Source organism: Meleagris gallopavo, chromosome 8, assembly GCF_000146605.3.
Source record: "Meleagris gallopavo isolate NT-WF06-2002-E0010 breed Aviagen turkey brand Nicholas breeding stock chromosome 8, Turkey_5.1, whole genome shotgun sequence".
In the NCBI taxonomy this organism is placed as follows: Eukaryota; Metazoa; Chordata; class Aves; order Galliformes; family Phasianidae; genus Meleagris; species Meleagris gallopavo.
Window position 1 is genome coordinate 19,357,395 of NC_015018.2, and position 26,133 is coordinate 19,383,527.

Consider the following 26,133-nt stretch of genomic DNA (forward strand, 5'->3'; position numbering starts at 1 on the left):
CCCGGCCGGCCGTGGCACCCTGGCACCAAGTGCCGCCTGTGCTGCGGCGTGTGGGCTCGGGCAGCGCCGAGTGTGTCGTAGTGCTCCCGGCCTCTCGGCAGGCCTGCTCCGCAGCCTTTCGCACACGGAGGGTGCCGGATGGACAGCACGGTTCCGAAGTTTTTTCCATTCGTGTCGTTAACAAATAGACTTTGTTAATTTGGCACTTAGGCAAATAGCTGACATCACAGAACAACTGCTGTCTCTTCTGGCTGGCCGGAAAACTGAATACTACCTTTTCAGACAAAGGCACGATTGTGGCTGTTGTTTTCGTGGTGTTTCTCTGGCTGAATTGCAGCCTTAGCGGCAGGACCGTGGGGCAGGCGGGTGTGAGAGGCAGCAGCTTTTTGCATTACTAACAAACAAGTTTGTTTTCCCGGTGAATTATTTTGGAAAAAGTTTCTAATTAAGGTGTCATTTTCTTACATTCAGTAAATGTAATGGATTTGAGTTCCTGAGAACTGCTTTTTTGGGACAGCTGTGATTCGCAGATTTGGGAAGTTCAATCAGCAGGGGAGCCCAGGGACAGCATAAAGCATCCTGTCAGAGGAAGAGAGTTTTCCAGCTATTTTTTCATAAACCCTAGACCTGCCTGTTCACTCAAACTGTGAACTTCTAAATAAATGAGACTGTTTAACAGCATTTTGTAGAAGTGGGTTGTTAGGGGTTGGATTTTGGGGTTGGTTGCTTGTTGGTTTTGGTTGTTGTTTTTTTATTGCTTGTTTTTGTTTTGTGCCAGAGGTGTTCCCCATAAGCAGTGACCTAGTTCGCCTCCCTGAACAGGGCAGATCTGTCTTGGCTTTAAAAACCAGGACTTCTAACTTACTGAAAGCTTTTTTCCATCAAATAGGCCTCTAAAATGAGGCAAAAGTATGTGTAAGTGCTTTTGTCCATGCTTCTGTCCCCTTCAAAGCTTGATAGGGAGAATTTAACTGCCTTTCTCATAGGGCTGTAGCATGTGCAAAAAGTTTCTGGCTAAGGCAGGATGTAAAATGTATGTGTAATGTCTTGATGTAATGTGCTTCCGCTGCTTCGGATGGGCTGACAGCAAAAAGGGCTCTACCTACAGTAGGCTCAACTTGGAAGTTGGTCATAAGCAACTCCTTGATTTTGGAGTTAAGAAACTTTTTATTTGTTTTGCTTTTTCCATGTTATTCACAGTTTGAGTAATACCAGCTTCTTTTGTCTCTGTTGCCCGTAGGAATTACATTCCAGGAAGCAAAAGCAAAAGTCTGTTGTATTCTTGCTTTGTTTAGCCTAGGTGCGTGTTGTTAGAAAAAATGTTACAAAACTTCTCTGACTAGTTTCATTCACTTGCAAGGCTTTGTTTTGTGGAAGAGGTGGCTGAAACATGAAGATGGTTTTTGTTGCCTTTTTTTCTCTTTCAGGGATATTCTGGGTCTTGAATTTAGTTCCCTTTTTTTTTCCTTTTAACTATCACTGTAATGGGAAAAAAACACATGCTCTTTTTTTTCCTCTGTCCTAAGGAGCTCTGCTGCTTTGCAGTAAGAAATGAGAGCCTGGCCGCCTCCTCTGTGCCTATATACCCATAGGAAATGCTTCTGCTTCTGTATGTGGTGCCTTCTGGTAGGGATGCTCCCACAAGGCTGTGGGGAGCCCCTGTACCACATTTCATGCTGAAGTCAAGTTCCAGTAACTGGTCTGATGCAGATGATCCTCCGTCTCCACTCCACCGTAACTGCGGGTGGTTTGGGGCTGTTGCTATCCCCCCAGGAGGGGGCTATTTCCCAGCTGGGCTGGCTTTGCCCTGAGGGAAGCTATGGGTATGAATTGTGTTTGATTGAACCTACATACTGACTGGAGGGCTACAGAGTGAATTCTCTACAACTATATAGTGAGGCGTGCCACAGCTCATTATGGATTGATGCTCATGTTGGTTCTTGGTGTTCAAAGCTGTGTGCACACAGCAAAGCTTTGATGGACAGGTATGTCTTCTGTGCAAGAGTGAGTGATGTTTATCCAGCAGATGTGTAACTGGGGCAGAAAGTTTGATCAGAGGCTTTTCTAACCCAACTAGTAAAGTAGTTTCTGGAAAACATTTTATGGTACCAAAAGAAGGTACCAAACAGTCTGTTGTCAAATAGCAGCAGTTTTGATATGTTTGTAGGACTGAGGCACTTGTGAAAAGTCTCATCTGAATAGATCCTGTAAGAATTAGGCAAATTGTGGTTATGCCTTCACCCTAGAAACATGATTTCTGGGAGTTTTGAAGATGCAAGAAGAATTCAGTGGAAGAATGAGAAATATGCTGTATATGATTTAATATGTAGACAGTGTAGCTCTTCAAGTACATCTTCTACAGAAGCTGATTTTTGACATGCAGTTCTATAGAGATTGCTGTTGCAAATGTGCTAGCAAACTAAAGTTTGAATAAATGTGTTTGTCCAAGCGACTATTGAGTCTGTGCAGGGAAGGAGTGTCCACCTTCCCTCTGGGCAGCCTGTTGCAGTGCTCTGTCACCCTCACAGTAAGGAAGTTTTTCTCATGTTCATGCGGAACTTCGTGTGTTCCAGTTTGTGCCTGTTGCCCCTTGTCACTGGGCACTGCTGGGAAGAGCCCAGCCCCCATCCACTCAACTCCTGCCCTTTAGATAATTGTAAGTGTTGATAAGATCTCCTCTGAGTCTTCTCCTGTCCAGGATGAAGAGCCTCAGGTCTCTCTGCTTTCCTTGTGGGGCTCCAGGCTTCTGTTTACTGTCTGTCTGGGAGAAGGAGTCACTGAAGTCAGGTTTAGTGAGGAATGCGGTATGAGAAACTTCAGCTGTGATGAAACTAAAACTGAAAAGTTCTGTTGTAAATAAAATGCTGGCGCAACTCGTGCTTCTGTGGTTCTGTCACTGGAACTCTGTGCAGTGGTCAGGAATAAACACCATTTTAGCTTCTGATTGCCTTGACTCCTGGCTGCCTGCTGAGGTCAGGCAGGTTGGGTTGTAACAAAGATTAAACCCACTGGCTCCGAGTGCACTGCTGTTTGCAGTCACACAGTGATTTGTGCTGAGGGAAAAGCTCCCATGAGGAGGCTTCATCCCACGCAATTCTTGATTTCCCCTGGAAAATGGTTTGCAACTCTGGTGTTTAAAGGAAGGAAGGCCAAGTCCTGTGCATAAGGAGCTGTTACCCAGCAGGTACTTGGTACACGTATACCAGCATATGCCTCGTACCTTTCCTAATAACTCTGCGACTCAGATGGGTCTTTGTGAAGCTTTGAGGGAATTTTGTAGGCTGTGTCCCTTAGAGCATCTCTGTGTAGGCACAGGAGCAGCAGTCCTGATTCATTGTGTCCTCTTAACGAAGGTCCTAGAGAAAGTATGGACACAGTTGGCAGTAGTTTGAGATACTGGTGTATGTGCCATTACATAAATGTGCAAGACACAGCTGAAATTAAATAGTAGTAGCTATAGAATTGGCTTTAAATAATCCATTACTTTACTTATGATACATTGCTAGCCACAGATGGGCATAGGTTGTTTTTGTCCACTGACTTGAATGACATGAGTGTAAAATTGCCCCTGAAGGTATAATAGCATTTCTGTGCTTCAGACCAAGTTTCTGTAGTCACGTAATGTAGACTTTCTGGATATCTTTAAATTATGGTTGTGCATGCTTATCATAAATGCTCTCAGATAAATGTTTTACATTCCTAAGGATTTTCTTAAGAGAGAATTTCAAAGATGAAAACAGTGTGCTCATTATGCTGATGAGCTACTCAGAGAGCAGGTAGCCATACTGCTTGTTTTAACCCGTGAGTAACGCTGCATGTTTTTTCAAACAAGCAGTGTGAAATAATTTTCAAACTATGCTATATGACTTGTTTATTTTTACTTTATATAACTCGTGCATGCACAGTTTATAGTCGCTCACCACTTCTGCTCCCTGGGCTCATCTATTGGTCCTTCTACAGATGGACTGTGGGGTGACAGAATATCATACAGAGTAGTATTAGCTTTAATGGCCACATGAAGTTGACTGAAAAAAAGGATTTGTTGTCAGTAGTCTGTCCTTTTGTTATACTTTCGAGAAGCAGTTGAGTCGTGGGAGCCCTACCAATATATTCATTGTTCTAGTAAACTTGAATATTACTTTTCTACTGATTTTAATAAAATAATTTTGGGTGTTTTTGAAAATAACCTTCCTTTAGTAAGAAACACCAGCGGAGGTCTTTATTTAGAATGGTTGCTGTCATTTAAGTACATTGTTTCAGCATGGGTGTGAGGGACAGGGATTTGTCTTCCCCTGCACCTTTCTTTCATCCCCAGCTCGTGAGACAAAGCTGTTTCTCTTCCAGGTTTTGGTCGGAAGGATGTAGTCGAATACTTACTGCAGAGTGGTGCCAATGTCCACGCACGAGATGATGGAGGCCTTATCCCACTTCACAATGCTTGCTCTTTTGGTCACGCCGAAGTTGTCAATCTCCTCCTGCGGCACGGTGCAGATCCTAATGCTCGGGACAATTGGAATTACACTCCCCTTCATGAAGCAGCCATTAAGGGCAAGACAGATGTCTGCATTGGTAATTTTCTTGCACTTCTACTGTGACTTATTTTCTTTCACTGCAAAAAATACAGTGTATTGTATTGTAAAATGTAAAAGATAACCTTTTAAAGACTATTTTTACTTTATGAAGCCATGTCTGTAAGGGTTAAAAGTCTCTGATAAACTTAAATTCCTGCCAGTTTTCTGAGAAACAAAGTGACTATAATTTTTAGATCTGCCTTTGTTAATTGCCCAAGTAATAATGATTGACATTGAGGGAAAAGCGCCTCAGAGTGATCTGATAGATGTAGATACTCTTCTGCTTCAGCCCAGCTACTTTGCTTTCTGCTGTTACTCAGAGTGCGCTAAAAATAACAAAACTTTTTAATAATGAGTTCTGTCTCTTTTCATAGCAGTCATGTTAAATGAGCTGAGGATATAAAGAAAATTTTAACAAGTTGAGTACATGAATACAGTTGTGTATATTGACTACACAATTGTTAAGAGAGAGGAAGAAATAGAAGGAGAGGTTGAGAAATTAGTGTTTTGACTGTGTGGCTTCCTCCAGTTTACTTTATTCAGGAGCACATCTGGAAAGCAGTATATATAACATGGCCTATTTGACCCCAGTATCAGTGCAAAGTCTACGAAGATGAATGGCTTGCTACCACTGTGTGCTATTTAGGGAATAGTCACCTGTGGTTTTGAAGCAGTGTGCTCTGGACATGTCGAGAAGAAGCTGCTGGTTTTAGGGCATATGTCAGTCTCAGGTTTTCACTGAAATTGCCTCCTGCTGGTTTCTGATTGTTCCACTTCTGTTCAGACTTTTTTCCTCGTGTGTTTCACTAGTTCACAGGTGCCATTAGGGAATTCTGACATCAAAAGGTTGAAAGGGGAAGTTGGAAACAATAATGGCTTTTTGTTGTTGCTTGCTGCTTGCATTGTCTTATAAGTCTTGTCTTGTCAAACTGTTTTCTCATGAAATACTCTTGCATTTTGAAGTATTACTGCAGCATGGTGCTGAACCGACCATCCGGAACACAGATGGAAGAACAGCTTTGGATTTAGCAGACCCATCTGCAAAAGCAGTGCTGACTGGTACGTGATAATCTTTAGATTGTGTTAACTAATAACACTCCAGTGATTGTAATACAATATTTGTGTGTTCTTTTTCCCTCCAGTAACTTTAACTCACTTCTATTTTAAAAATCTAGGTAGGAATTCCCTGTATGGCCTTATTGTGTTGTTAATAGGATGCATTTTGGATAAATTCTTCATTATAACAGTTAGGAAATAGTGTCAAATTTTTAGTAGTTAGCTCCCTGCAGCTTTGAAAGAGGATGATAAATTGTAAGCCTCAACTCATGAACTTACATATATGGACATTTATTTAATAACTTCAGAAATTCTCTTTTATCTTCCAGGTGAATACAAGAAAGATGAGCTCTTAGAAAGTGCCAGGTATGTGTTTGTATGGGCACATCTGGAACAACTCTATAGAGGTTTTCTGTGTAATGAATATATACATCCATGAGTTGACATTCCATCTAGGTAGTAAGCTTTGGCTGTTTCTATAAATAAAGCTACAAAAATAACTACATAAACACTTTTTTTTTTTGCTTTGCCTACTGAAACAAATAATAAACATATAATTTTAGAACAGATTTGCAGAATGTTATAGCAAGGAGAAGTATGAAACCATAAACTGCTAACAATTTTAATAAAATAATTCCGTCTATTTCATATCTTGTTTTACAGGAGTGGGAATGAAGAAAAGATGATGTCTCTCCTTACACCACTGAATGTTAACTGTCATGCAAGTGATGGCAGAAAGGTATTTTTCTTTAAAAATGCAATTTCAACTCTCTATCATTAGCTATTTATCATTTAGCAGTCATTGCTTTTACTGACCGTCTTAGTTCCACCTTTTGCAAACAACATTGTTTGTCCTGGCAAAGCTCTTAGAGAGTCTAAAACACAGAAATTAATTGCAGAACTCAAAAATCTGTCAAGAGGTCCTTCATCCCAGAATGTACTAGAAATAAAGCAGATTCAGGATTTGTGTTAATTATGTCTGTAAAAGTAGACAATGAGAAATGAACGCAGTTATTGTGTGTCTGATTCAAACTCTCTGGGCTATTTTGGTATTACAGGTGTTTTAAGGACTTCAATAATTACTACTGTTAACAAGTTTTGGGGAAAGAAAAAAGAAATAAACCAAATGCTGGTTTGTATTACTGATTACTGCTATGTTCTATCATTTCAGTCTACTCCTCTACATTTAGCAGCTGGGTATAACCGTGTGAAAATAGTACAGCTGTTACTCCAACATGGGGCTGATGTGCACGCTAAGGATAAGGGGTAGGTTCATTTTTCCTTTGTTCAGAAGAAATGAAAAATGTTCAAATTTGAGGTGAGGTATAGTAACACTATTTTAACCATGAAGATTTTCTGAGCTGAAACTATGAATCTTTCTGTCGTGACAAAAATACTGTGTGGACAGTCTTAAATATTGTGAAGCAGAATAATTTAAACAGAACTGACTGTAAGATATGTAACCTTTCAGGTATCACTAGCCATCTTATTTTTGTTAAGAAAATACTTCAGTAAATCACTGGGGAGTCAATAAATATCATAATGGCCTAGTCTTAATTTTATTCCTACTTTTAAGTTTCTAGACTTTTTTGGAAAGTGATGAAAAATTGAAGATCTGTTCTTCAGAATTATCTGTGGACTACGTTTTTAAGCATTTGGTTGTTATCTGAGAACATGTAGTAAAATACAGATGTGCTGAGTTTGTTTATGGTTGTATAAAGTATTTTTAAAATATGTTTTTCATTATAAGTATGCCTACGTATGTTAAAGATTATGGAAAACGAACTCTTATCCATCCTTTTATCCTGTGATCCCTTCACTGCTATGTAGATAGCTGTCTGATCAGGCAACTTTGTCCATTCAGTGTTGAAATTCACTTTTGTCATTTCTCCCTTACTAGCCCACAGTAGAAGAGCACACTTTGGATAATTTCTCACTGGCTTGGTAGAATGTGAAACAGGCTTTAGAACTAGCTCTGCTGTTACTGTGGAATAATGTACAGTTACTTAGGCAGTACCAGTAAAACTCCTCTGGTATCCAAGGGAGAAGATAATTTTATAGCAGTGTTCTTGTGAAAAAGGAAGTAACAACTGTCACTCTAGACAGCTATTGTCTTTACTTCTTTCTCACTAAGGTTCCAAGTGTTAGAGGAGCCCTTCAATTGCATTGAGACAGTGCAATTCATTTCTCATCTTCTTGTTAATTTACATGTTTGTTCTGAATAAGGCAGAACAGTTTATATGGGCTCTTCTCCAGCTTCTCATTTCCCCTCATTCTCATTTAAACAACTCAGATACCATTGTTCTTGGTTTTTTTGTTTTGTTTTTGTTTTGAGTTTTTTTGTTTGTTTTAAGATGCAGCTTAGTATTATTAGCAATGTTTAGATTTTAGAATTTAAATAGGAGTACTAAGATAATTTCTCTCTTCTCTCCTGTACAGAGATTTGGTGCCACTTCACAATGCCTGTTCCTATGGTCATTATGAAGTAACAGAGCTTCTAGTAAAGGTTAGTCTTTGAAAAAAATAAATTAGATTGGATAATACTAAATAAGAACAGTTTAGACTAATAGACTGATTAAAGTTGCAAATTTTTCACCTTTTTAAAAACTTGAAAGCTGATAGATTCTGCTTGCTGTATGTTAGTTATCAAATTGAAGTTACAGAATTTTCTGCTTGCAGGGAAGCTTTCCTCTTATAAATGTGCTTTCTGTTTTTAACTCTTGTCTTAGAAGCTAAATGGTTTTATATCATCAAGTAAGTACTGCTCTCAAGCCTTCCTCCCTCACACATAAAAAATAGCCAAATGAAAGAGCAATATTATGTATTCAAGAATAGAAAAGTGTAAGTTTCCCGAAGGATTGAACTTTACAGTGTAAATTCTGGCCCAGAATCATAGCCCGCACACCAGAGAAAAAGTATGTGAACTTTTTAAATGTAAACTGAATTGGCTTGTCTGAATTGTGTTAATCTTGAAGATAAAGTATGATACACATTAAACCAAGGGCTTCAAGATGTGCCCTGGGAGAGTCTGTGCCACAGAGGGACTTAGGAACTATACCCATTCTCATTTGTCACAGTAAATCATGAACATTAAAACAGCTGAGAGGGTGCTGTCAGATGACTTGGGCTGCTTGGGTGCTCAGGGAGTAGCTGGTTTTCTACCTTGTGATCTCAGTCCCCACCAATCTCAGGTTTAGAAGAAAATAAGTTAAAAATGATTGAAAGAAGCATATTTTATGGTAAGTATAAACAGACAAGTTTTTTGTTTGTTTCAACTTCTTTACTTCTGGTACTAGACAAAAAACATACCTAGCCACTCCTTGTGTTCCTTGCAGAACTCTGTACTTAATGTTTTAAATCAAGATTGATTTTGCTTATTTCTTTCTGGACATCTTGGCTGTCATTATTTTGGGGCATTTACAGAATGTGTATTGTTTTGAGCTACTGTAGCTGTTCACTGTGGAGTTTTTCTAGAGCAACAAGTAATAGGAGCTTGTCCAGAAGTGATTTGATATAGGTGATTTAGACTCTTAATCTGATTTGACCTGTAGATGAGCTGTTTGATTTTTCAGAGAAGAATACATGATGAGACTAGCTTGCCTTTAGTTTCTGTAAATGTAACTTCGAGACACCAGAGGATTAAAAACTGCTATATGTTGAAATATTCTGTTATATTGAATGTGAAAATCTGGAGAATGTCTTGGATATCATTTCCATACTAGCTTTGATTTTATTTTAACAGTCTACTGCATTGATAAGTCTTCTAGAAATCTGGGTTTGATATTGTATCTTTTTTACTACTTTCCTTTTCAAGCATGGAGCATGTGTGAATGCAATGGATCTGTGGCAGTTCACTCCTCTGCATGAAGCAGCTTCTAAGAACAGGGTGGAAGTATGTTCTCTTCTGTTAAGTTATGGTGCTGACCCAACACTGTTGAACTGTCACAACAAAAGCACCATTGATTTGGCTCCAACGCCCCAATTAAAAGAACGATTAGCATGTGAGTATAACATCAGTTCTGCAGTTTTAGATTGGACTGTATGCCTGGGTTCCCTGGACAGTGACCCAGTGGAAGTTGAATTTGGAAAATGCTTACACTTCATCCTTAATTGTGCAGTGTTTGACATTTTATTTCACTACTTAAGATTTAAAGTTGCTAGAATGTTTCTGAAGGTAGGTCAATTTTATTTGTGGTCAGGATGTTTTTTGTGGCCTTTCTTCCCTGAATACATTTTCCCTTGTGACCTTACCAGTACGCTTTTGTTTTCCCATTTACTCCTGTCATTGCATCAAGACTGCTGAAATATTCATTTTTATTCCATTGTACTTTGTTAGAAGAAAAGAAAAACTATTTTGAACATTGACTGTGTTTGTTTTGAGTACGCCACAATCACTAAAAGATTAAAAAAAAAATGATGAAAGGTGCTGATTTTGTTCAGCATAGTTAACAGATTGAGAAGAATGCTTTCAAATTCTGTCCCTGTGTGGTCAAACAGTAACTCTGGGGTATGTTGAAAATGATTAATAAATACTACAGTAGACTTCATGGTGGCAACTAGAAATGGTTTGCCAAAGGGAAGTCAGAAGCAGAGATACTCTTGGACTTAGTACACATGCAAAGAGTGGAACCTAGAATATGGTGGGTGAAGTAGATCTTGTTCAGTCGGCTTGTGGGATTCTTGTGTTTTAATTTAGCTAGTAAATTCTATCAATTGTTATAAAAGCTTACGTCCGAGCTGGAATTTTTTTGCACCAATGACTGTTGCAAGGGGAGAAGCCCTTTAAATGTTCTATCAGGAAATAAAATAGTTGTTTTCGTCTAATTCAAAGAATCAATCTTCTTGATCCTTCTAGTGTTAAGGAATGTAATGTTCTGGAATGTATGTATTTCTCTTTAAAGATGAATTCAAAGGTCACTCACTGCTACAAGCTGCAAGAGAATCAGATGTTGCTCGTATAAAGAAACATCTTTCTTTGGAGACAGTTAACTTCAAGCATCCTCAAACACATGAGACAGCACTGGTAACATTTCAGAATTTCTTAATTGTCTTGCATGTATTGTGACTGACCTAAATGTAGTAGGCAATAGTTGAGGGCTCAGTTGCATTGTTAAACAGTGTAGTTGTGTAATTCAGACCAGTGTCTACTATTTAAAAAAAAAAAAGTTGTTTAAGAGTAATGTTAAGACTAATACAAATTGCCTCTTTTACTTAGGTTGTATAAATTCTTTTCATAGAATGCTCTAATTTTAAGTATTAGCAAGTTAGATGTGTTAGCTTTGTAAAGCTTAAAATCTTTTGAGAGAAAGTTTAGGAAAGTACTAGAATAAGTCTAAAGAGTTCATCCAGAACTCCTTAAATTAGTAGGCTTCTTTGTATATTTCTTTTTATGCTGACTTTGCACACAACCAGATCTTAGTAAGTAATAAAACCTTGTGTTGGTAACTGGTTATTAATGGTTTTTAATGTTTGTTGGTTTATTTTTTCAGCACTGTGCTGCTGCGTCTCCATATCCTAAGAGAAAACAAGTGTGTGAATTGCTGCTGAGGAAAGGAGCTAACATTAATGAAAAGACAAAAGAGTGAGTGGTTACAAGTGAATCGTCCTGAATTTTTGTTTATAAGATTTTGCCAAACACCTTCTGAATTGCATTTTTTTTCTTTAAAGCTTCTTGACTCCTCTGCATGTGGCATCAGAAAAAGCTCATAATGATGTTGTTGAAGTAGTTGTGAAACATGAAGCTAAGGTATGAATTAATATTTTTACTTTTCTTTTTGTTGTTTAATTTCTGTTTGTCTTTTCTTGTCAGGAGAATGGAGAGCAGAGTAGACACTTGGCTGAATTTGTTTTGGAAGTTATAGATTTATACCCTTAAGACACAGACTGTCAATCCAGCAGTACAGTTACGCACTTTGAGACATTGTCTTTGGTCCTATTTTATAAAATGTGCAGACATAGTTCTTTTCAATGTTATTAAAAATTTACAAAATATCTCATTACCTGCTGTGTTATCAAGAAGGAGAAATTATACTCTGCTTTAAAAAAAAAAAAGATGGGAGATGCTTGAACAAGAGGTTAGTCAGAACTGCAAAACAGGTAGACTTTGTGTGCAGTAAAAATTACAGTGAAAGCAAAACGTTACATCAGTGCAGTGTTTTGACCCAAATTTCCACAAAAAGAGAATGTAGAAAGGAGATGCTCTGTAATTTTGGGCTTGGGTTGCTCCAGACTGGTATTTTAAGTTCTTCTTTATGGAAACTTGGATACAGCTTTTGGATGCAGCCTGCTGTAAAGTTTACAAAGTGATAATCAAAACCAGTGGAACAGTAGGAAGTACAGATAAGCTTTGGGTGCACAATTTTGAATGTTGCTTGCCTTGATTGAAACACTGTTATAAAGTCCTAAATCGGAAAGACTACTCTAAGCCAATATAGATAAAACTGACTTTACACACTGGCACAGAAGATGGTTGCTGCACAATGAAAATTACAGCCCATATCTGTATACGGTAAAACTGCTGTAACTATTTGTTCACACGTGTTTACACACACGTGATTATTCCCGTGATTCTAAAAGGAGTCTATTCTTCCTCTGTAAATGCAGTTATAACTTTATGAACAGCTGTTGTTTGTCTTATCTTTTGAAATGCTGTGACCTTTGATTAGAATAACATTCAGCATATTTTCAAAGTAGGAGGAATACTTGTGAAACCTGGTGTAGGGAACCTGCTTTGACAGGGGGGTTGGTCTCTCTCGATGATCTCTAGAGGTCCCTTGCAACCCCTACAATTCTGTGATTCTGTGAAATACTCCCAGTCAGCCATGAAAATAGCTTTAACAGTGTTTTGCTGTTATTATTCTATTTAAGAATGTGTTCCAAAGATTCTGTTTTATTTTTAGGTTAATGCATTGGATAACCTTGGCCAGACCTCTCTTCATAGAGCAGCGCATTGTGGTCACCTCCAGACTTGTAGGTTGTTGTTGAGTTCTGGATGTGATCCTTCCATTGTATCTCTGCAGGGCTTTACAGCCTTACAAATGGGGAATGAAAGTGTGCAACAACTACTACAAGGTACCACTGATTTATTCAAGATGTGTTTAGGAAGTGATGTGATAACAAGTTATTTGCTATTTCGAGTTCTGTCAAGGAATAATAGTGAACAAACAAAAAAGGTACTTTTTACGAAAGGTAAAAGCTGGCTTGAGTTATTCATTTCTTATGCCATAACCACATGCACATGGAAAGGTCCTGCTTATAGATATGATTAAATCTCTAGTATTGGTATGCAGATTGTTGGAGCTGCTCAGAATGTTTAACAGAATAGCTACTGTACATAGTATAGTAGAAAATGGATTTAAAAGAAAAAATATGGTTGTGGATTTGTTAGCAGAGGCAACAGGCTATGTAGATTTTAATGACTAAGGCTTAGATACTATATGTGTAACTAAGTTTCTTCAGATTAGTCTTATTCTGATACTGAATGTTCAATTGGTTTCACAGTATTCTGAAATTGGTAGGAAGCATGTTCCTGTAGGCAACTTTTTAAACACTTGTAGAGTTAATAGCTACAGCTGTACATAATTAAAAAATACGAAACCTATCTGTAATTGAATAGCTTTTTCTATTAAGTCCTTGACTTCCTTTAAATTCTTGAAATACAGAAATTATATACTTGCAATAATTTAGGATAGGAAATGCAGTTAATTATCTGCCATGCAATCTCATTTATTTTGCAGAAGGTATCCCTCTAGGTAATTCAGATGCAGATCGACAGTTGTTGGAGGCTGCAAAGGCTGGTGATGTGGATACTGTTAAAGTAAGTTTAAACCTGTCCCAAAAATAAGTGGGAATTGCATGCCAAACTGTCAATTACTAAAAAAAAAAAAAAAAAAAACAAAAAAAAAAGGCAAATGAGTAGCTTTGCTTACTACTTTATGTTAAGTTACAATTCATGCTAAAACCTTTTTGTGCAAAAACTACAGATAACAAAATTTGATGTTTACCACCTCCTGAATTTTCATTCAATTCTTACATTAAAAATGTATGTATGTCACAGATGTGAGATTGGGAAGAGAAGTTAGTTATTTTTTCAGGATACAAACTAGGAAAAGTAGAATTTCCATTAAAAAAAAAAAAGTTTTTAAAATGAAAGAAGTTCTTTCAGAACTGGGTACGTATAACACCATTTTATGACTCAAGTTAACATGTTTCTACACTATATATAGGAATTCATGTTTTGTCTGTTGGGTCTCACAGAAACTGTGTACAGTTCAAAGTGTGAACTGCAGAGACATTGAAGGGCGTCAGTCTACACCACTTCATTTTGCAGCTGGATACAACAGGGTGTCTGTTGTTGAATATCTTCTTCAGCATGGAGCTGATGTGCATGCAAAAGATAAGGGGTAAATAATCAAACTTGTATATTTTCATGGCTGTTGTTACTTCTTGCGTTTGTGAACTTTTGTCTTTTGATAGCTGATATTCATCCCATCTTTCTTCAGTCAGTCTTTTATTTTCATGGGCGCTTCTGTTACAGTGAAACTGTTAGAATATCCAGAAAAACATTTTGCAGTACTTGAGATGAGTACTGTTATTCTGTTTTTACTTTTATTCACTGCTACTGTCATTTATACTACTTTGGTAGCAGATATATGCAATATATGTGTATAAGCTACTATGGAAAATGTAATTTTCTTAAGAGTTTTTGTTATAATTTAATTGCTTAAGGTACGTTGTGCTTTAGGTTCATATCTGTGTGTGAAAAGAGATTCTATTTTTTTTTTTTAAGATAACCTTTTTATTATTTGTTTTCCAGAGGACTTGTTCCTTTACATAATGCTTGCTCATATGGTCACTATGAGGTTGCAGAGCTGCTTGTTAAACATGGTGCAGTTGTCAATGTTGCTGACTTGTGGAAGTTTACTCCCTTACATGAAGCTGCAGCAAAAGGAAAATATGAGATTTGCAAACTCCTATTGCAGGTATTATATATGCTTGAGAGACGTTACTTTCTTTTCTTTTTTATTCAGCCTGAAATTGTGCTTCTTGTAGAAATTGGTTTGTGGTTGCTAAATGAATGAGGTAAACATTTTCCGTAAGAGGACAACTATTGGCAAGTGTATTGATTTTTTTCATAGTAAGTGGAAGGCTCTCTCCAAAGGAGTCAAGAATGTGTGAAAATATTTGCTTAGTAAGGTGAAAGATTCCTGAGATGCGCAATATTTATTCTGTGTATGTGCATACTCAACACCTGCTTTTTGTGTGCACAGCATGGAGCTGACCCCACAAAGAAGAACAGAGATGGAAATACTCCTTTAGACCTTGTTAAAGATGGCGATACTGATATTCAAGACTTACTTAGAGGAGATGCAGCTCTATTAGATGCTGCTAAGAAAGGTTGTTTGGCCCGGGTTAAAAAGCTCTGTTCACCTGACAACGTCAACTGTCGGGACACGCAAGGACGGCATTCAACACCACTACATTTAGCAGGTCAGTGTTCTATTTAACTGATTAGGTTAGTAAGCTAAAGTCCTTAATTTAGTATTCTATGCATATTAATCTTCTGTTCTTCCACTCTTCTAGACTGTTTAACTTCAGTTTTCCTGTTCTGTTTAGCCCAAGAGGGTCTTTTATTGGGCACGTGTTGACAGAGGTTTTAAAATCAGTTAGCCTGAAGTGGGAAGCTGTCTTCTCTAACAGATAATGCACTGTCTTCACTGGAAGGGACATGTTAACTTCCAAGTAATTTAAGTGAATTATCATTCTCTGCAGCTTGTTGAGGTAGTCTTTAAAGGTATGTTGAATTCATTCTGTCCTTTTGCACCCTTCCAGCTGGTTACAACAACTTGGAAGTTGCAGAGTACCTGCTACAGCATGGAGCAGATGTGAATGCTCAGGATAAAGGAGGTTTGATTCCTCTGCATAATGCAGCATCTTATGGGGTAAATATATTGGACTTTGAAGATATTTTCTTACTGAAAAAATAAGCAGTGCATTTCAGTGACAGCATTGTGAGCCAATACTCTCCAAAAAGCTTTTGCTATTGAGTTATAACATAATCTTATTTATAAAAAAGCAAATAAGTTATTCAGTCATAGTAAGCTTATTGTCGTTTGTAAGCAATTCTTTGAATTTGTAAAACAGTGGTGTGAATTGACAGAGTTCAGTTCTTTGAACGTGAACACATACAAAGTCAGCCGCTCAAAAGGTGTTCCATAAAATTTATTTCTATACCTGTGCCAATTTGATTCTACCAAGTCTGGTGTTGAGATACTGGTTGTTTGTGGCTCAGGATCTTTGTGCTTGGATAAGTCTTTAATTCTCCTGGATTTGAATTCTGTTATAGTCCCTTTTTGGGTTTGTTTTGTTTTTTTCCTCCCCCACGAGAGAATATTAGCCTTTTATCAGTATGTAATAGGTCAGGAAGAAAACACCTCATCTTAAAACTTACTTTTATAGTAATTGCAAAGTAAATGCATTATAAGGAAAATCAGAATGAGAATTACGGAGAAGTTATCAGCAGTAGTTGTGAGTTAATATTTGGTAGTACACTGGAATACACCCCTGATGGTTTTATTTTTTCAGCATGTAGATGTGGCAGCTTTGCTTATAAAGTATAATGCGTGTGTGAATGCTACAGACAAATGGGCTTTCACACCTTTGCACGAAGCAGCCCAGAAAGGAAGGACACAGCTTTGTGCCTTGTTGCTGGCACATGGGGCTGATCCTACTCTGAAAAACCAGGAAGGACAAACACCTTTAGACCTGGTCACTGTAAGTGTTGGGGTTCTTGGGGAATCTCTTCTTACCTGCTGCTTGTGTCAACTCACTTTAAATGAATCTTACTATGGGTTTTCTTGTTTGTATGTGTCTGACAGGGAATGTTAATAGAGCATTTTTAAGTCTTTAAATATTTTCTTGCTCGAGGCTTACTTCAAAATGAGGCAGGGGAAAAAAGCACCAAAAGAATTTATGCTTATAAATTAATGCTCTTAATTTAATACTTAGATTTTTAACTAATAAAAAAGTTGTAGCAATCAAATGTAAGCAAACTTTACAGCAACATGAATTTGGGAAACTATCTGGCAGTTAAGGTTTTGATGGCTTATCTCTCCTTCCGAGTTTTATAATACAATCCCAAGTTACCCAGAGTAAATTTTATTTCATAAAATCTAGAAAAAAAAAGAAAGACAGAAGCTTTTGGCAGTTTTTCCTACGTAGTTTTATTTAACTGTCTCATAAACTTTTAGAAATATTGAAGTAAAAACTTTTTGTGTTATTAACGTTTGTATTTATAAACATCTTACAGAACCGTCTGTGCTATTAGCATAAAAGGCTCTTTGTTTAATTGCATTGTAAAGTATATATTTTCCAATATGCATTTGTTTGTTTTTCAGTATACTTAGGAATAAGTCTGGAATGATGATGATGCGTTTAGGATAAACGACTCTGTAAAAATGTTCCTCTGTTTTTAATAAATTGTCTTCTGATGTTTAGGCAGATGATGTCAGCGCACTATTGACAGCAGCAATGCCTCCTTCTGCCTTACCATCTTGCTACAAACCTCAGGTTATAAGTGTATCTCAGACAGCAGGTTCTACAGCTGATCCCCTGTCATCTGTTCCATCCAGTCCATCCAGTCTATCTGCTGCGAGTAGTCTTGACAATTTGTCTGGTAGTTTTTCTGAACTTCCATCAGTTGTTGGTGCAAACAGTGCAGAGGGAGCTACTGTTTTGGAGAAAAAGAAGGTGAGGCTTTCTCAATTAGGAATGTGTAACAGTTTCTACTGTATTATGGAATACATCTGTGAAGTTTCCCACAGATATACGCGATTTCTGTTACATAGAACATACACAATATCCCTATTCATTACAACTCATTACACTGTTATTAGTGAAGCCCAGAAGTCTAAAAATCTTGTAGTACAAGATGTTAGTATTTTCTCCTTACAGAGTATCTTCAAAAGATACTTTCTTTCTTCTATACAGACTCAGAAGGGTGAACTGTGTCTTAAAAGAGAAATCAAATGAAATTTGACTCCATTCCAAGCAGTGTTTTACAACTAATTTTATGCAGTTTCTAAAAGGTTAGACCAGATGTTCTGAACAGGTTACTTCTATAATGTGTTAGTTCTCACAGTATTTGCTGTTTGAACATCCATTTCTATTAGATAGGTAGTTGCTTATCTCACGGAGGCAAAAAGACCACTTCTGTGTGTGCCCACATGTGCACAGATGTTGGAGTTTTAGGGTTTACTGATTGTTGTCACTAGGTAGTGACAGATAGTTATTTCCTATTTTCACAAGGCCAAGAATTTCTTTACCTCCCATCATTGCCACTGATAGTAAGATTGTATTTTGTTATGTAGTACATACATGAATGTTTCTTCTGAGGTTTTTCTTTTTTCCAGTCTCAAGTGTAGATTTCAGCATAAATCAGTTTGTGCGGAACCTTGGCCTTGAACATCTAATTGACATATTTGAGAGAGAACAGGTGAGTATGTACACTTATTTCCAGATGCTCTGTTAGAAAGTAAGGAAATAAATGCTGACTGGTTAGAATAGTGTAGTTAGGTATATTTAAAATAAGTCAGTGTTTCCAACTTGAAATGGAATGAAGGAAAGGTTTATACTTGCTGAATTTTTAATATATGTTAATGGAGATGTGTTGTTTTTTATATATATATATATATATATATATACACGTATACATACATAAATATATATATACACACACGTATACATACATACATACATGAGAATATTTATATGCATATAAGTAAAACCTATGAACAAGAGTGTAACAGTTTGAGAGTATAGCTCTGTTTCCTTTCAGTGGTATGCATGGTGAATAGTAGTACATTCTCATTATTAATTTGTGTTTATTTCTCAGTCAGAAATGTGATCCTTGCTAATGATACCAGTTGCTTGGTTGTGTGTTTCATAGCATATTTATTTGCAGACAAAAGTTTGGAGAAAACAGTTGAATCAGAGCTAAGGACAAAAATAGTATCCTAAGTCGTGTATATTTTCTTACTCACTTTTTGCCTCAGCAGTTGTGATGTATGTTTCTGCTGTCATTGGCAGCTGTGTTGTTCTGTTTATGCTGTTGTACAAAAAATTATCTATTTCCCATTCTAGATAACACTTGATGTGTTGGTTGAAATGGGTCACAAAGAATTGAAGGAAATCGGAATTAATGCTTATGGCCATAGGCACAAAATCATTAAAGGAGTTGAAAGACTGATTTCTGGACAGCAAGGTATACACTTGTTACAAGTTATTATGTAATAGTGTTTTTGTAGAATTCGTTTCAGTAATACCTCAGATTATCCCAGGCAGTGACACTGTCTGTCAGTGCTTTTGTTAATTTTCTGTATCTTGCTCTTGTGTTCATATACTTAAGTATGTTTGTGTTGCAAGCACTTCAGGCTGATTATCTGTTATGATGCCATTATCAGCAGTTGCAGACTCTGCAAAAGGACAGGTTGCATGCTTTTCCACCGCCTAATGTTGAAATGAACTCTCAAGTAGGCAGCGGCTTATGTGTAGTTGCCCTGTTGTGTCTTGGAAATACCAGGCTAAGCACAGGCACATGGGTTGATGTGTCTGAAATGTTCATTCCTGTGGACAGAATGGATGATAAGTATCCTCAGATAAATAAAAATAATTTTAATCTGTTTTCAAACGCAGCTGCTATGCTTTGATAGCACTTACGATGTTTTCATTGTAATGTATGGGGAGGGATTATGAAAGGAAATATTGAAAAAGTTTGTTTGAAACCTGCAAAGTAGGTTGAGGTATGGCACTTGGACATCCTCAAAAAAATATGTTGCTGATGGAAGGCAATGTAAATCATTGAAAATATTTGCTGCCTTATTTTTGGCAAAACTCTTCATTCTGTAAAATGTGTTCTCAGAAAATGGATCTCTTAAAACTGTTAATGGTGATCATGCCAAACTGGCAGTCTTAAAGCAGTTTCTGAAACTACTGCTGTGTTTTGTTTTATTCACAGGACTTAACCCATACCTGACTCTAAACACATCCAGTAGCGGAACTCTTCTCATAGATCTTTCCTCTGAAGATAAGGAATTTCAGTCAGTAGAAGAGGAGGTATGCCTCTCTTTGTAATTTCTCAGTATTTTTTGTTAGTTCCACTACTGATGTGGCCAGAAGAGCATTGCTAGACAATTTAAGTATGATTAATGTCTACAAGTATAGTAAGAAACTTGCAATAAGGAGACTTCAAGTTTCCATCTTAATTATACCACTATAACAGTCCTTGCTCATGAGATTGGTATTTTTTTCTTAGCAATGTTGTTATTGCTAGTCATGTTTTTAACACTCTACAATATGAAGAGCTCTTGCATATAACACAAATTCTATGCTACCAATTGCCTGCCTGTTAATGCATGTGTTTAAGTCACTTCCTTTCGAAGTATAGTAATCACACAAGACAGTTATGAAGAAACAATAGTCCAAACAGAATAAAGGCAATCTTTTTCATTTGAAATCTTCAGATGCAGAGTACTGTCCGAGAGCACAGAGATGGAGGACATGCTGGGGGAGTCTTCAATAGATACAACATTTTAAAGGTAACTGCCATGTTTTCATGACTAAGTGATCTGGCTGAAATTATCCCTGACTTTTCCATAAAATGCTCTGCATTTATTTGTTGAATCCTGTAAGAGATGCGTCATTCTGAGACATGCACAGGGAAAAGATTATTCTCCAGGGATAATAATAAATAAAATAATAATAAAAATAATGCTAATTTAAAGAACGTTTCAATTGTGAACAGACATGATCAAAAAGAGTAGGGTGATATGGGAAAAACTACTTACAGGTCAATAAACATTTAAAAAAAAAAAAAAATGTTTTATATAAAAAGACCTCACAGAAAATTGCAGAATATCTGAAGAAAAATATAGAAGGTTTCATAGGAAACAACGACTTACTTCCATTAAGGAAGTGTGAGGGAAAAGCAGGAAACAAGAAGTGAAAACAAAACTTTTGAGGCATAAAAGTGAAGGGACCTAGTATGGCTTGATTTAAAACGAAAGCAGCTTAAAACAACAGGAAGTAGACAACCTTTGTTTAAATCTTTGTTTAAATAATTCAGTAGAATTTCAGTTCGCAATTTTCTCCTGGAGAAATGGTTGTTTTAGTTAAAATGATAAGTTGCTAATTTCTTAAATACAGATCTTATGCTAACCTAATATTACACTTCTCTAATAGAATAGATGCACTGTCTACACACACAAGGCTTTGTTATTGCTCACCCTACCTTTGCTTAAGGTACCTTACTTTCTTTGATAAGTATTCTAGAAGTCTTCCATGAAAACTCTTCTTTATTTAGATGGCTTTATCAGTCTATTCTCGGAGGGATACCATGGCATAGTTGTGACTGGGCCTGCTAAATGCAAATTAAGAAGGTTTAAGATGTTTAAAAGTAATTGATTCTTAATTAAACATATAGTTACAATTTACTCAGTATTATATTGCATTAATACTTGTGAGGGTAAATTAGAGAATTCTGTTGTTTTGTTGAGTTTTAAGGAAAGAAGTATTGTTTAAGTATTCTTTAAGCATTTTAAAGTATTGTGATATGTTAAAAATCTGTCATGTAAACACAGGTTTTCAATTTGGGGATTAAACTTACATTTTCACTGTTTCAGATTCAGAAAGTCTGCAACAAAAAGCTGTGGGAAAGATACACACACAGGAGGAAAGAGGTTTCTGAGGAGAATCATAACCATGCTAATGAAAGGATGCTGTTTCATGGTGAGATGTTGGAATGTCTTAGATACTCATCTAACCATCAGTACTATTTAGTGGAGGGTTTCTGTTGGATAGATGTACTAGATTTTATTTTTTTTTTCAAGCATTTTATTAAGACACTACGTATAATGCACTGGATCCTTCTTCTGAAACTTGCACAACCATGTTTCTCCCACAGGAGACTATGAAGTTCAAAGTGAAAACATTTTAGTTGTAATGAATGGAGGCTAAGAGAATATGCCTCGTCCTTCATTAAGTTACCAATTCTGTTTTATTGGTTGTTTGATGAAAGTGATAAAGGATCAAACTATTCTACTATGAGCTGTGGAGGTTTGTTTAATTGGTAATTTAGTTCCTACAGCCTTTACTGTAATGATGAATAAAGAAGGGTAGTTGAAAGATGTCTTGCATACAGTTATACAGTTCGTCCTGATAAAGAAATTAAATACATCCACTGTGCATTCTTACAGTGAAAAAAACTACTTAGTTCCCAACACAAGGTTACTCTTGGAAGTCGCAGTAACTAATTATTGCTTGCCCAAACTGACAGAGTACAAAATCCTGTTTTTGACTGTGGTCTGTAGCTGCATAAGAGGAACCAGCCTCTTGATGGAATGATCTTTCTTTAAAGAAAAGACTTGAGATTATTTTTACTGTACTCCTTACATAATGAAATGCCATGTTTTCTTAAAACAGCATTTCTCTAAAAATTCCCCCATATTCATACTGTGGTACGAAAGCTTACTAAAATAATGCATTTTTTTCAAAAATTAAAGGGTATAATGCAACTCGAGATCCAGAGTCTAATTTTTTAATAGGTTATTCTTGAAGTCTAAATGTTATGACCATTGGTTGCAAGTAAATAAATGGTGAAAAAGAACTGTGGACAGACAAACAGCTTTAGACAAGTGCTGCACAGTTTTGTTCAGAGTCTATTTTTAACTTCTTTTTTAAATGCAACTTACTGTTAAGAAGAAAATGGGATTTGTGTAGCAACGCAGCCCAGAATCTATGATATGAAGCCATGCTGAAGGGGATGCAGATTCACTGAGCTTTCTCTTGTAGCAAGAGTTATTTGAGATATTGTCCCTTGCAAATACATGATAAGCTGACACCTTTCAGCTCCTATCCCTTCATAAAATCTTTAGCAAACTGGTCATGTAAGTTGGAGCTCAAAATTTCTGGAGATAGATTTCGCTGTGTGTGTGTGTGAGGAAACCAAAAAGAAAAAAGTTGGGGGATGGTAGTAAAATTGTTACAGATTTCTATGTGCTGTACTTTAAGTATTTTACTTCCCTTCTCTTAGGCTCTCCATTTGTGAATGCAATCATTCACAAAGGCTTTGATGAAAGACATGCTTATATAGGTGGCATGTTTGGAGCTGGGATTTATTTTGCTGAAAATTCTTCCAAAAGCAATCAATATGTGTATGGGATTGGAGGTGGCACTGGATGTCCAATTCACAAAGACAGATCCTGTTATGTTTGCCATAGGTAAGTTATGATCTTTTACATAAAAGAATCTGATCTTGATTTTCTGGTCTACAACACAGTGTGCAAATTAGCAGATTCTGTGAGAAAAGATTTCCTTGGTAACCAGGCCTTTTTAGCACTTGTTATACACTGAGCCTAGCAGAGGCTTTGCCCTTAAAAATCAGACTTACATAGAGAGCAAGGAGGGTCTGCTAGCTGCTTGTATGAAAAATGTAGCAGTATCAGTGTGCTGTCCACTTGAGTGTCTGCTACAGAGACAACGATGCTCAGATGCTGTATTGCGGAGAATTTGGCACTTTGGAAGAGTTCATCTCCACCATGTCACTGCTGCTTCAGACAATAAAATATAGGCATGGATTTATGCAATCTCTGACACTACCAACATTCTTAAATCCCCTTAAAACCTTGAGTCTGTGCCTGTATTCACTTTATACTGTTACCATTTTCTGGTACTCTCAAATAAAAATAAGAATCTTCTTGAGGTCTAGAGAATGTCAGTCTAGTCAGGCTGTTAAATAGAAATCTAATATTAGAGCATCAGTGAACTATGATGTTAGCATGAATAATTTGAGAGTGGGGACCCATAGAAAATTGAAATGGAAAAGGGGAGGGGAGGGAAAGCTCAGTGAAAAATCTTGAGTGCTTTGTTAAGCATACTGTCTCCAGTAAGTATTTTTTTGCTATTAACAACCCTTTTCTCAAATGGAAGAACTTTTCCAAAGATGCCATAAGTTTTGTCCTTCCAAACAAAATTTCAGAATTTTGCAAACTACGGAGACTAAAGTGTCCATAAAGTGCTGCAGTTCTCAAGCAACAGTTTAAAATTACAAAGACGGTCTTTCTAGTGCTGTACAAGCATTCTTTTGTCATGATCCTTTTTTCCCTTTTAACACAGGCAGTTGCTGTTCTGTCGTGTAACGCTGGGCAAGTCTTTCCTGCAGTTCAGTGCTATGAAAATGGCCCATTCTCCCCCTGGACATCACTCAGTTACTGGGCGACCCAGTGTAAATGGACTGGCATTGGCAGAATATGTCATTTACAGAGGAGAGCAGGCAAGTGGCTTTTTTTGGTTTGGATTTTCAGACTCTTTTTTTTTTTTTTTTTTTAAGGCAGTGTAGTATGTTGCCTTTTGTGGGGTCTTTTTTATTTTTGTTGTGTTGTTTTCATCCTACATTTCATGTGGTAGGAATAGCTTTTGTCTTAAACTCTAGCTGTGGCTGAACGTGAATTTTCTTTGTTGTCTGAATACTTGAAGCATTCTGCCATTTGGCATTTTGTCTTTTTCTTTGACAATAAACATTTTTTTTCTTTTATAGCAAGCATTCTGAATGTATCCAGAAAATGTAAATTTAATAAAGAATGTGTATGTCACTCTTTCAGGCTTATCCAGAATACTTGATTACTTACCAGATCATGAAACCTGAAGCTACCACTGAAGCTTAAGACAAATTACATGTGAGAAACCACCAGACTTGGATGCGAAGATACCAATGGCTGCCATCCTGTTAACTGTAATGAGTTGTTGAAAAAAAAATCTTCCATTCACAGGTGGTGTGGTAGCAAATGTGAATAAAATCTGCCGTTTTTTGACTTGATAAAGCTTTAATAATGTATAGTATGTTTTTCTAAAATTTCAGAATTGTCCTCTTTTTCAGCACTTTAACAGACACCATTCCAGGCGTAAACTGTGGTTTGCCTGTACTAAATTATAAACAAAAACTAACTTGAAACAATGGTTTTATACAATACTGCATTGAAATATAACAGAAATTATAATGCTCTATACAGGAAATCATTTTACTAATATTGTGTTCTTTAAAACACTGCATTTACACTGAAAATGTTTCCGTTTGTAAAACTGTAAATAAGAGCTTTTGTACTAGCTTGGTATTTATTTACATTGCTTTGTAATATAAGTGTTTTAGAACTGCGACCTTGTACAAAATGTTTTTTTCCAAGTGTTGGTTTGTTCATCTGTTTGCTCATGCACAATAGATTTGAAAAGCCAATTTTTTTTTTCCAGAGTTTATAATTTGTTTGAGGGAGAGAAAACAAATTTTATCTGAAGTTTAGAAATAGCCAACTTTAGATTGAATATTCAAGTTTTTCTTCTGTAGTTTTATTTATAAAATATACATTCCTGAGAATGATAGGCTATGAAAATATTCCAACTGAATGCTAGGGTGTTTTTTCCACCTCTTTACTAGAATCTCTTATTTTTATTTCTGTAAAATGTCTTCTGAAGTTTTTATTTAACTGTAGCTATAATTGAGCTGTATCCTCACTTCAAGGCTAGTAGACCTTGCAAGTTAGTTTTAATAAATTATTTTCCTTGAATGTAGTTGGCAAATTAACCTCAAGGAGGTCTGTCTTGAGTTCCTCTTGCTTCCACTTACGCCAGGAAGTTAAATGGTTCATTCCTAATGTGAGGGCGGACAGCTTGGCCTTCTCCATATGATTATTTTGCTAAATGCATCTCCTTGTTGGTGCCCTCAGGATGTGAGTATTGCAAGGTGGAAATGTTAAAACCATCATATCATCTCCTGTGTTTCTTCCATGTTATGTTCAAGCTGCAGTTGAAGCACTTGTCTAGAAGCGTGCTTGCCCGCAGTGCTTCTGGGTGAGTGGAGCTGATGGAGGCTCAGCTCAGGGCCCTTGTGCTCAGGCTGCTGGATGAGCAGTGCAGAAGTGGGACCTGCGGTTCTCCCGTGGTGACGGCTGCCCACGGTACTCTGCTAAGGCCACTGCTGTGGAAAAGGAATGCCAAAGGTATCGCCCCGTGCCAAGTCACATTCAGAGTTATTGAATGTGCTGATGGGTTCGGTCGGCCCTCTCATAGCTTTCATGTGTATTTTACTTCTTTTCCATCTGCAGATTTTGCCTACATATTTCAAAAATATGTAAATACAAATTAGAGTTCATTTGCTTTTAACGTGGTTAGGAGTAATTTGAGTTGTTTTATATTTCTGCATACAGCATAGTGTCCCGGAAGACAATTTGGTTGCTGGCCATGTTATCATACCATGGTTTTAAATGTAGTAACTGGTCAAGATAATGAAAACGTTTTGCTGATGTGGTGGTTATGTGATTATGCTCTATGTAAAAATGTATTGAACCTTACCCAGTTATGTGGGGAATCTGAGTAATAAGATTGCATAACTTATCTCTTGCAGAAAGTAATATTGGCTATGAATAAAAAAGGCTTTGATTTTTAGGTACTTTTCCCAGCATGT

The 26,133-nt window shown here is 36.8% G+C and overlaps 1 protein-coding gene across 1 annotated transcript in view; it reads left to right on the forward strand.

Moving 5' to 3' along the window:
- TNKS2 (tankyrase 2) overlaps positions 1-24,343 on the forward strand; it is a 28,607-nt gene extending 4,264 nt beyond the window's left edge. The window contains exons 3-24 of the mRNA XM_031554583.1: positions 4,345-4,569; positions 5,535-5,630; positions 5,957-5,993; positions 6,291-6,366; positions 6,799-6,893; positions 8,067-8,133; positions 11,117-11,208; positions 11,295-11,373; positions 13,884-14,029; positions 14,443-14,608; positions 14,897-15,116; positions 15,459-15,568; positions 16,212-16,400; positions 17,124-17,301; positions 18,038-18,120; positions 18,768-18,888; positions 19,642-19,739; positions 20,147-20,221; positions 21,305-21,410; positions 22,714-22,900; positions 23,796-23,952; positions 24,281-24,343. Coding sequence (XP_031410443.1) covers positions 4,345-4,569; positions 5,535-5,630; positions 5,957-5,993; positions 6,291-6,366; positions 6,799-6,893; positions 8,067-8,133; positions 11,117-11,208; positions 11,295-11,373; positions 13,884-14,029; positions 14,443-14,608; positions 14,897-15,116; positions 15,459-15,568; positions 16,212-16,400; positions 17,124-17,301; positions 18,038-18,120; positions 18,768-18,888; positions 19,642-19,739; positions 20,147-20,221; positions 21,305-21,410; positions 22,714-22,900; positions 23,796-23,952; positions 24,281-24,343 — 2,666 coding nt within the window. The remainder of the gene's footprint in view (positions 1-4,344; positions 4,570-5,534; positions 5,631-5,956; positions 5,994-6,290; positions 6,367-6,798; positions 6,894-8,066; positions 8,134-11,116; positions 11,209-11,294; positions 11,374-13,883; positions 14,030-14,442; positions 14,609-14,896; positions 15,117-15,458; positions 15,569-16,211; positions 16,401-17,123; positions 17,302-18,037; positions 18,121-18,767; positions 18,889-19,641; positions 19,740-20,146; positions 20,222-21,304; positions 21,411-22,713; positions 22,901-23,795; positions 23,953-24,280) is intronic.
- Positions 24,344-26,133: the final 1,790 nt, after the last annotated feature.